General features: G+C 44.3%; 1 protein-coding gene across 1 annotated transcript; it reads right to left on the reverse strand.

The window, feature by feature from the left end:
- Positions 1 to 33: 33 nt before the first annotated feature.
- On the reverse strand, positions 34 to 10,907 carry LOC125978133 (snaclec alboaggregin-A subunit beta'-like). The gene is made up of 7 exons (XM_049735211.2): positions 4,377 to 10,907; positions 2,598 to 2,797; positions 1,778 to 1,881; positions 572 to 693; positions 447 to 507; positions 260 to 367; positions 34 to 110 (listed from the first exon to the last, which is right to left on the reverse strand). The coding sequence occupies exons 1-6, from the start codon at positions 4,504 to 4,506 to the stop codon at positions 355 to 357; spliced, it is 630 nt and encodes a 209-aa protein (XP_049591168.1). The 5' UTR covers positions 4,507 to 10,907; the 3' UTR covers positions 34 to 110; positions 260 to 354.
- Positions 10,908 to 11,133: the final 226 nt, after the last annotated feature.

The raw sequence follows: 11,133 nt of genomic DNA on the forward strand, positions 1-11,133 counted from the left end.
GAAAACTTACAACTGCCATGATGGGCTACTTACCATAGCTGTTTTGTCACGCCACTCAAACATCTTGATGTTCTTCTTCAGTCCCACATGAAAATGGTCTTCCATGTGAGCTTGCAGAAGAAGAACAAGTTAGTGCCACAAGCACAGCCAAACTTGACAGCAGTTGTTGCGTTGCGGTCATCGCCATTTTTTTTTTTTTGGTGCTCACCGATCATTCATATGCCGTCTTCCCACGAGTGGACACTTGCCAGACACTTACCTCCCCATGCAACGCAGTCATCCTCGGCCGCCTGCCAAGTTTTCTCAGTGTTCTCAAAGCAATAGCAGAAATGGCCACGGAGGAAGTCGCCAGGGTCACAGGCAGAAGCTGAAGGCCCAAAGTCAGATTGAGGGGAAACTTGTGACGGGGCGGTGAAGGTGCAGAAAAAAGCGTCTGTGTCACTCACTTTGCACCGGAGTGAGCGCCAAACCGGCGGTCCTGTTGCACGGTTGTCCCTCCTGACAAGCCTGTGGGAAGACAACATGACGGCGCTCCTCTCCTCAACACGAGGAGGGACGACGAGCGGCTTACTGTCGGGCGAGCGTTTGCACATGTACGCCAGGGAGGACTCGCACGAGACCTTTCTCCACTTGCCAGGGTGGTGGTACTTGTTAGCGTCTCGGGGGACGTACGCACAGGACTCCAATTTGGTGCTGTCGTGTCGTGTACAGCCACCGACAAACAAAGCAAAGAACAAAGCCGTCAGCGTAGGCCTTTTCTTGTGCGGGCGCGTTCAGGGTGCCGTGTGTTGTGCAGGACAGTCGCACATTTTTATCACGTTTCACGCGTCCCGCAAATTGAGGCGTCGTCCCGCATTGATATTGACAGTCAATTAAATCTGGCATTTATCAAATAGGGGGCAGGGCGTGCAATTCAAACAGGGACGGGGCGATGTGCACCCACAATGCAAATCAGGTTAGCTTCAGAACGCGAGGTCCAGACAGAGACCTGGAGGACAGCACAACTACAACGGCCAAGAAGCGGAGATGCGGCTACAATGCAGTCTGGTAAAGTTGTCTGTGAAGTGTGCTTGAGTCATTTTTACATCACTGACACAGAGGTGAGTGAATATGACGTGAGAATACACGGCGACTTGAGAGGCACCGTGAAATAGTATGAAGGCATCATGCTGACTGTTTTCTCACATGAGAACACTGGGGAGAGTTCCATTTAAATAAGATATTTCAGTTTCTGTTTGCAGGTTATTATGTCCTAGTAATGTTTTATGCCAAGGGGCAAAATAGAAACGTTGATGTTTTCAACTTTGAGACTACCTTGATGCATTGGTATCGCACATTGTCCCACACAAACGTAGCCTTCTGTCCCCCCATCTGGTGAATTGGGATCTGGTCACCCTAGGCCAGTGGTTCTTAACCTGGGTTCGATTGAACCCTAGGGGTTCGGTGAGTCGGTCTCAGGGGTTCGACAGAACAAACCTGATTTATTGTGTAAATTCTGATTTGCCAGTATGTAATTTGTTGTGAGTTCATGCATCGTGTTGGTTTTGTTCGTTGAACAAGGTGATATTCATGCACGGCTGATTTTGTACACCGGTAAAAAACATCTATGTCTTGAATTAAAATAATAATAATTGACTAACGAGGGGTTCGGTGATTGTGCATATGAAACTGGTGGGATTCGGCACCTCCAACAAGGTGAAGAACCACTGCCCTAGGCGCTCCACGATGAGAGTGTTACCTTGCGGCTTCTAGGCGCTCCACGATGTGACTTTGTTACCTTGCGGCTTCGGCGGGAGCCCAGTTGCTGTGGTTCAGCAGCGTGTTATCGGACCATTTCAGCTCCTTGCCTGACACTTGAGGACACAACTTGTGGTTGCATTCCTGTGGAGACCAATCCCGGTTGTCATCCTAGCACGCGTTCAGCGTAAAGGGAAATGTGCTTTCGGGAGTTTGCAAACATATTTTAAGGTTGTGTTAAACTTATAATCATATTAATATCTAGTATTGGAGTGCTCGTGTGGATTGGTGGGTGGCGAAGAATGTGCAGGCAAACTGCATGAACTTGTTTTCGTTGAAGTGTTGTGTATAGGCCCAGACAGGGAGTACCGGACGAGAACACCTCAAGGTCGTTGAGGAACGAGAACAACAGCACGTCTATGTGGCCGGGCTTCGCGGGGAAATCCAACCACCTGACCTCAGCGATAACACCGACACGGGGAGGTGATGGCCATCGACCAATCATCTCACAATATTTTGCATGCTTTAATATTCATATTGTGTTTATTTAAAACTGGGCAACCCGGAAGAATGTGTCGTCTTTTGGTGGTCACAAAAACGCACGGGTTTTAGTGTGAGGGACCCGGGACCCAGGCCTGTATTAGTGCGCTTTGTCAGGAATAAACAATTGGTAAATTTGGTCTGATTGATCTACTGGTCTTCTCTTTGACAGAACGAACTCGCAAAATTGTTAGGTGCGCCAGTGTGTGGATTAGGACATAGCAATTTATGTGTTAAGTGTTGATCGCAATTTGGAGTCAGATCAATAACTAGAATCCGTAATCTAACAATTGTCAACAGCCGCTCACGCTTAAACTCACCAGGTTGGAGAGTCCTATCCAGAACGAGCGGGCTCCGATTTTGCCCTTCACAAAGTCTTCCTCGGCTGAGGAGTTGAAGGAGACCAGGTCTCCGCCCTCCAGGACGCAGTGGAAACGAGCCCCCAGCCAACCGTTGGGGTCCAGCATCTTCTTGTAGCAGCTGGAGCTGAACGCCTCCCATCCGGGACCGCACGAAATGCCTGAGGACACGTTTGGCCGTTAGTCTGACACATCAGTGTGCAGGAAATGGGGTCGAAATACAAAAAGTCCTGCCTCGCTACAAAAACAGATATGCTCAAACCTCATTGAATGAAGTACATAAGCAGACAAGTATATTCACATATTAAATAAATAAAAGAAACATTTTAAGCATATAATTATACCTATACACCAAATCAATAAAGACATAACTAGACATTTTTGATAAGTGGTGATGAGAAAGGTTTTTTAACTTTATGATCTAATATATTTCTGAAGACTTTGAAATAACAAATGACTTTTGACATATTGCCTAAATAGCTTAATGACCCTTAAGGAACTGTGGAATGCATGTCTGATGTTTTTTCTCAGAATCATGGACACGGCCAGAGTCGTCTTGACCGTTCAGTACTTGATTGTATCTTGTGTTTTGACTAATGCTAGACGCCAGTTTTTGATTACTACTGAACGCTCTGCACAGAGGGAGATATTTTGCCTAACAAAGAAAAGATACGGTTGGAAGCATGGTTAAACTAAGAATAAGCAAAGACATGAAGTATCAAAAGAACAGCAATAGATTAATGATGTCACAGCCAAAAGCTAACAATTTCGTACAAAATGACAAAATTGAAAGAATGAGGTACGACAGTGCATGTCCAAGATTGGAGAAGAATGTTCACAGGAAGGTCACGTGGAGATAAAACCAGCAGGTGCCAGAAGGAGCCACCCAAAGACTCGGCCAAAGATGATCGCCAAGGCCGAAAGACAGGAGGGAAGACAACAGCCCCCACCCGAGAATTCAGCCAAAGATGATCGCCAAGGCCGAAAGACGTTGCCTTTTCTGAATGGAGACTTTCCGCTCTTGAAGGGCCCAGCGCTGTATTGTACTTTCCTGAAAACAGAGCTCTTTGAACAAGAATTGTGATTGAACTCAACCAATCTGTCTAAGTGTAATTTCTGCTTCAGTGTCTTTGCATTTTCCTAAATCTGAAGAAATCAAATGAGCACGCAGTGAGTAAATTGGACAACAGGTGATTGGCAAAGGCTTTTGCCGCGAGGCGCAGATAACGCGCTCCCTAAATTGTGGACGGAATCCAACAAGTGCATAACGACGGCGCCCTCGCGTGGTCGCTCCGTAGTAACGCCTTACAAACGCAATACCTGGCAGTCACGCATTCCGTTGAGCGTGGCGCCAACTTGCTGGGGATATTTTTGTTACAATTCTACACGCGATAGATAGCGTCCACTTTCAACACGTTGCATGGCAGTTGATTGCAAGTCACACACTGGAATCTTTAAGAAAACTTACAATTCAACCATAAACTATTTATTGGTACGCTCACTCAGTCTTGTTGGGACAGAAATAAACCAAGTTCGATGATATGTATCATGTGAAGGTTTCATTTTTAAACTTTGCTCATAGTGCACCGAAAACTGTGCGCGCACTCGCCGCTTTGATTGGGGGGGCACGTACGGTGGGCGGTGCTGGCTGCGTTGGGCGACTCTCCGAACACAACCACCTTCGGACGCCCGCTTTCAAATTTTAATTTTTTTTCCCTTCATTAGCTACTAATTCTTTACCTTCACAAAACGTCGTCCTGGCGCCCAACGTTGTCACGGTCGGGTGTGGAGCATGGAGCAGGACGACCAAGTGCAGCTTGGACCAGGGTTTATTGGCGGAACTCAAAATACAGACTCGGTAAACTGACATGACTTAAACAATAACTTGACTGACCGGGACGTGAAACAAGAAGACAGCAGGACATGACGGCATCAAGACAGTACGCCAACACCGAACGACAGCAACCAAAACCAACCAATACCAATGATCCGACAGGGAGAGAGGGGCAGACAGGACTTTTATACAAGACAGGTAACGAGAGGCAGGTGGGAACAATCACACTGATCATGGGCACACAGGAGGGGAGGGGCGAGCACACAGACAGAAACCAAGACAACAGACACACAGTGGAGCAGTTGGGGGCGAGACGTGACAAACGTCAGTGCGAATGTCACAAGTGCGGCGATGCTCATGATGTCCAGTCGAGCAGCCTGCGCCATGCGAGCTGAAGTTGAAACAGAAGATAAATAGAAGCTGACGTTGAAGCAAAAGTGGTTTACGCAGAAGATGAAGCAGAAGCTGGAGTTGAAGCAAAAGCAGCTGAAGCTAAATTTGAAACAGGAGCTGAAGTACAGAAGCAGAGCAGAAGATGAAGCTAAAGCAGTTGAAGCTAAAGTTGAAGCAGGAGCTGAAGTACAGAAGCAGAGATCCGAAGCAGCGCAGGAATTCGGATCTCTGCAGCTGAGCCTGCGGAGAGGAAATACGGGGCAGGGGCACCTCAGCACGGGCCGGCTTATAAGGCCGAGGAGGGCAGGCCCACGCATACAGAAACGCACCAGAGAGCAAAGGTGACGCTTGCATGTGCGCAACAGTTGCCGTCGCCCTTTCATACACACCGGGGCAAGCCGCGTTACGGGACGTTATGACGTTATTTGAAAGGCTCGCCAGAGGAGAGCTTCTCCTCCCTCGTCAGCTCGGCTTTGAGTCAAGGCGGCGTGCAGCAGGGGCTTATGACGGCATTTGAAAGAAGACGGCAAGCGAGCAAGCAATCTAAACACGTCGACGCAGCACACCTCGCACTGAAAGCAAGGGTGCTGCTTCTGAGCAAACAGAGTTGGTCCAATGTTTTACGCGGCAGTTTTCGCACATGGATTTGTTTTCACCCTAATGCAGTGATTCTTAACCTTGTTGGAGACACTGAACCCCACCAGTTTCATATGCGCATTGTAGTGTTGGCTGGTGAGTGAACAATTCGTTCTAAAAGAACGAATCTTTTCAGGGAACGAGAGTGAACGAATCACTTCCTAAAGTGATTCGTTCTTTTTTTTCCTTTCATATATAACTTCAACCAGTAGATGTCACTAATGCCCATTGAAGCTGGTGCTACCCCGCCGCAAAACAAAACGAAGAAGAAAATCAGCCAATCAGCAGCGCCAGCAAGCGTTACATAGAGGACACGTAACTTCTCGTTCACGAACAAATCGTCAATTGAGATTCGTTCAATCTCAGATTCGTTCACCAACGAACGAATCTGTGATTGAACGAATCACTCACTGAGTGAATCACTCATTGAGTGAATCACTCACTGAGTGATTCGCATTTCCAGTTTACCGCGAGAACGGATCAGTGAGGCAACAAATCCCTGCTTTCCCGTTTGCGAGACAATGAGTGAACTGCCTTCCTGTGCATCAACGGATCAGTCAGTGAATATGTTCCGTCTCTTGGCGTAAACTATGTAAGCCAGAATGTAGATTTACGATTTACTTATAGTAGGTTTTAAATAACGTGTATGCATATATATGCCTAAATGTTGTTATTCAATATATCGACTGGTTTCACATTAGTTTCGTTGAACGATTTGTTGAACGAATCTTTTGAGTGAACTAATTCTAAAGATTCGTTCACCTAAAAGAACTGGAATGCACATCACTAGCGCATTCCCCAAACCCCTCTTTTGTGAATATATAGTTATTTTTTTCAAATTCAAGTGAGATGTTTTTACTGGTGGACAAAATGAGGCGTGCATAAACATCACCTTGTTCAAAGAATAAACCAACACAATGCATGAACGAATGACATACCAGCAAATCAGTGTGACTTCTGCTGTTGCCTTTGCAAGACCAGTTCAGAATTTATAAATTAGGTGTGTTTGGACCGCCGCAGTGGAGGCTCTGCCGAACCCCTGAAACCGACTCACCAAACCCCTAGTGTTAGGGTTTTCCAGGTTATCTTTATCGTAGGATTATGTTGGAATGTAAACTATAATGATTAAATCAATCTTGTCTTGCTCTCACAATGCAGAGTAAGATGAAGTGGTTGCTTCCTCTGCTTGATTGACCAGCTGCAGGGGAAGCAATCAAAGTTGTTCTGTTTCCCACAACAGTGTAAAACACCCTGCTCTGATCTTATCAGAGGCCGGGGGTTCACCAAACCTGTCCACTCTCACCCCCACTCTGTTCCTCCTAATAAATATGCCCTTGCAGGGAGGAGACTTTTAGACTTCATTCTGGAGCGAGTGAACTCTCCACCTGCAGGTGTCTAAAAGAACTTGCCTGTCTCCCGTGTGGTTCTTGCAAAATAAGTTGGAGTGAGCAAATCGCTAACATTTTGGTGCCGAAACCCGGGATCCCTCATACCCATCATCTGGCTGACGGAGGACGACGCGCTGTACACCGTCGACGGGCCAGCGTCCATTAGCCGGACATGGTAAAGAAAGACCTGGGAAGGAAATTCTTCGCTGGGCCAGCATCTTAGGTCTGCCTTCGTCTGACAGAGGTGGATTGACGGGACCCGGCAGTGCAACGAACCAGGGGACAAGTAAGTTAAAGGCCTGAAGTTGTGTGATTGTGTTGTTGTGAAACGCGTATAAAAAAAATAAAAATAAAAACAAACACAGGTGCACGTGAGATTCGGCTTTGGTTTGTCCGAGCCATGAGATACGGCTTTGGTTTGTCCGAGCTATGAGATACGGCTTTGGTTTGTCCGAGCTATGAGATACGGCTTTGGTTTGTCCGAGCTATGAGATACGGCTTTGGTTTGTCCGAGCTATGAGATACGGCTTTGGTTTGTCCGAGCTATGAGATACGGCTTTGGTTTGTCCGAGCTATGAGGCCTAAATAAATTTTAAAAAAAAAAAGCGCTGGAGTTTGTGTAATTGAGAGTGTGACTGGTAGGATAAATTGACTAAATAGCAGTTCTAGCATTGATCCACGGCAATAATACAGGCTAGTAATTTGTTGAAAGGTCAATTTAAACCTGCATTGAGGATCCTCAAAGAAATAAATAAGTAATAATAATAATAATAATAATAATAATATTTTTGAGACAAAGAGATTGTAAAACCTTAAACTACTAGAATTAAGATGGGAAATAAAAACGGTAAATCTCTACCTCTTGACGGAGATGAGAAGTACATGGCGAGTAGATTTCTTAATTGTATGCAATATATGCCGAAGTGGAAGAAAAAGTATGGAGTAGAAGGGAAGTTGAGAGTTGAAGTGTGGAAGATAGTAGTTGATGTTTTAGAAGAGAGTGTGGATAGAAAGAAAAATGGACTGAAAAAGAAAAGAAAAGAGAGCGAATTGGATTGTGCTAAAATGTGGTTGAAAGCTTCACAAGAAAGAAGAGAACAAATCCAAAAGACAAAAGATAGAAAGTTGAAAAGTGATGAGGCCGCCATTCAATTGAGATTTGAAAAAGAATTCTGGGTACATAGTGGCATCCCATTCAATGATGCAGATGAGAGTTCTTATCAGCAACATCTTAAAATTGCGCTCCTCACTGGTTTCCCCCCTGACTTGGGCAGTTGGGTGAGGAAACACTTGGTGGAAGCGGACACTGCTTGGTTTTCAAAAAACATCCAGTGGCCCAGAGACGCTGATAAAGGGATTGAGAAAGGCAAAAGTTCTGATGTATTTCATCTAGATGATGATAATGATCTAAATAAAGATACAACGATCTTCTACCAAAGTTCCCAAAGGGGCAGAGGAAGAGTTAGATACCAACAACGTCGCGAGCCGCCATTCAAATCAAAACCCCCATCAGATTCAGACAACTGTTGGAACTGTGGGAGACGAGGACACTTTGCACGAGAGTGTCGTTTTGCAAAACAATTGGGTGGAGGAAGGAGCAGAGGAAAAGCGAAATTTTTAGCATGACAAGCTTCCTCCTCTTTGACCGCTTATGCTCATACAGAGAAAGAAAGAATAGATGCCCATATGACAGCAAAACATGTCATTGTCAGATTATTAGAATTTTTTTTAGATTATTAGAAGTCCTGTCCATCCAAGAAGTATGACAATGCTGTTTGTATGCCCAAATTACAAATGACTAGAGCTCAAATTTGTGTTACACTAAAGTTAAAATATGCAAATCAAGTGGTAAAGAAATGCAACTTGCTTCTAGAAGATAAATAAATAAAATTAGAATGTGCTGTCCTCGTGTGCATGGGAGGGACCAGCTCATGATCGACCACAGGAAATGGCCAGCCTGTGACGAATCATTGGTGCTGGGAACTACCTTTTGCGTGCGAGAGCTGTGCATGTGTGTGCGTATATGTTAAAATGATGAACATTGGCTAAAGTTTTAGTATAAAAAAAAATTGCTAGACTGTGGTCTATCCAATTTGCACCGCAGAACAGAAATGATTTTGAAAGATAAAAATGAGAGGAAAAAGATAGAAATCTGTTTGCAAGCAGAAACTAATCCACACTAGTGCATGTTAAGTGTCGAGCCCACATGAGAAATTCGAAGAAAAAAAAAATGACAGAACATGCTTTCAGGAATTGGAAGAAGCTAAATTGTGAATTTAAGATTTTGCAATGCTACATTTAATAGGAATAATTGATTGGTTGTGTTATAAGATTATACAAAATTCTAAATGCAAGCTAAATCTGAGAGATTGAGTTCTTCAAATTTAAAAACAAAGAAAAAATTCAGATTAATTTGCCAATTGTTTGTTTTAGTTAAGTTTTTTTTGAATTGGTGGATTGTTCTACCAGGAAACCTGAGTTGAAAATGATATATGAATGTTGTGTGGTGAGCTTGGATGAATTGGGACCAATGTGATAGAAAGACTCCTTTTTGCAGACTCTGTGTGAGATGCAAATGAACATTGATGAATGAAAAGAAATTACAGGTTGAATGGTTGAAGTCGTTGGCGACTACTATGGAAAATTAGTAGAGCGACTTTGATGAAAGAGTGATTTTGAGCAGGTTGAATGTTAGAAAGAAACACGTAGCTTTTGGATTGATAATTAACTGGAGAACCAGTAACATCCCTCAGATTGGGGTTGGGAAACTATCGCTCTTCATCGAGACACTGAACTATCGTTTTCAATCCTTTGTGAATCTCTCGCTGCAAGTCAACGATGGACAAAATAGAGAGATTCAGGCTATTAGACTGATGGTCTTGCAAAACAGGATGGTTCTGGACTTGTTGACGGCAGCACAAGGTGGTGTGTGCCACATCATTGGGACTTCCTGTTGCACATACATACCAGGAGAAAATGACACCCACATAAACGACGCCATGAATTCGCTGAAGAACTTACAGCAGGCCATGTCTAAAGACAAGGTCCCACATCAGTTTGATTTCTTTTCATGGCTATTCTCTGGCAACTGGTGGCAACTGCTGTTGAAATTGCTGTCTCCTGTGCTTGTTGTGCTGGTGGTGTTGTGCTTGTTTACGACCTGCGTTATCCCATGTTTGAAGTCTGCTGTGTCGAAGTTTGTGTCCTCTACTGTAGCCCAAGTTCATATACAACTTCTTAGAGATGACGGATGTGATGACGATAATGACACGTGGATTGCGTAGATGCTGTTCTGTTGGGCATGTTTTACAGAAACTTGATGATTTGACCATCGAAAATGCTTCGCAAGTGATGGATACAATGATGTACTGTTTCTGTGTTTTTATTTTTATTTTTTATTGATAGCATTCTGGTCGCCTGTGGCACAGGGGCCGTGTAAGAATTTTCCTGCTAATAACATCTGGCCAGCAGGTTTTTCGCTTACACAATAAGTTTGATCTGGGGTATTGAGGTAATGCCTCATCTTCACTGGAAAGTGTTGCTATCATTGTTTGTTGTTTTTATTTTTACTATTCTTCTTTCTTCATTATACATATATATATATGTTTTTTCTTACTTGTCTTTGTTGTTTGGGGTGACATAATCATATGATAAAACAGGAGGGAGATGTTAGGGTTTTCCAGGTTATCTTTATCGTAGGATTATGTTGGAATGTAAACTATAATGATTAAATCAATCTTGTCTTGCCCTCACAATGCAGAGTAAGATGAAGTGGTTGCTTCCTCTGCTTGATTGACCAGCTGCAGGGGAAGCAATCAAAGTTGTTCTGTTTCCCACAACAGTGTAAAACACCCCCTGCTCTGATCTTATCAGAGGCCGGGGGTTCACCAAACCTCTCCACTCTCACCCCCACTCTGTTCCTCCTAATAAATATGCCCTTGCAGGGAGGAGACTTTTAGACTTCATTCTGGAGCGAGTGAACTCTCCACCTGCAGGTGTCTAAAAGAACTTGCCTGTCTCCCGTGTGGTTCTTGCAAAATAAGTTGGAGTGAGCAAATCTCTAACACCTAGGGTTCGACCGAACCCAGGTTAAGAACCACTGCCGTAATGAAAGCTTTTTCGTAAATTGTCCATGAAATCGACTCAGGTGCCTGAAAAAACTGATTTGGCTGGATAGACGGATTTTATTTTTCTTAAGTCAACCCTTGCCTTGTCAGGCGTAGACATCTATTAGACCTCTGGTCTA

This window comes from Syngnathus scovelli, chromosome 12 (genome assembly GCF_024217435.2).
Source record: "Syngnathus scovelli strain Florida chromosome 12, RoL_Ssco_1.2, whole genome shotgun sequence".
Classification (NCBI taxonomy): domain Eukaryota; kingdom Metazoa; phylum Chordata; class Actinopteri; order Syngnathiformes; family Syngnathidae; genus Syngnathus; species Syngnathus scovelli.

Coding starts and splice junctions, on each gene's coding strand:
- LOC125978133 (XM_049735211.2), bottom strand. CDS start 4,506: ATGTCAGTTTACCGAGTCTGTATTTTGAGTTCCGCCAATAAACCCTGG. Junction 2,798..4,376: donor CAGGACGACGTTTTGTGAAG/GTAAAGAATTAG, acceptor ACGTGTCCTCAG/GCATTTCGTGCGGTCCCGGA. Junction 694..1,777: donor GCTCCCGCCGAAGCCGCAAG/GTAACAAAGTCA, acceptor ACGACACGACAG/CACCAAATTGGAGTCCTGTG.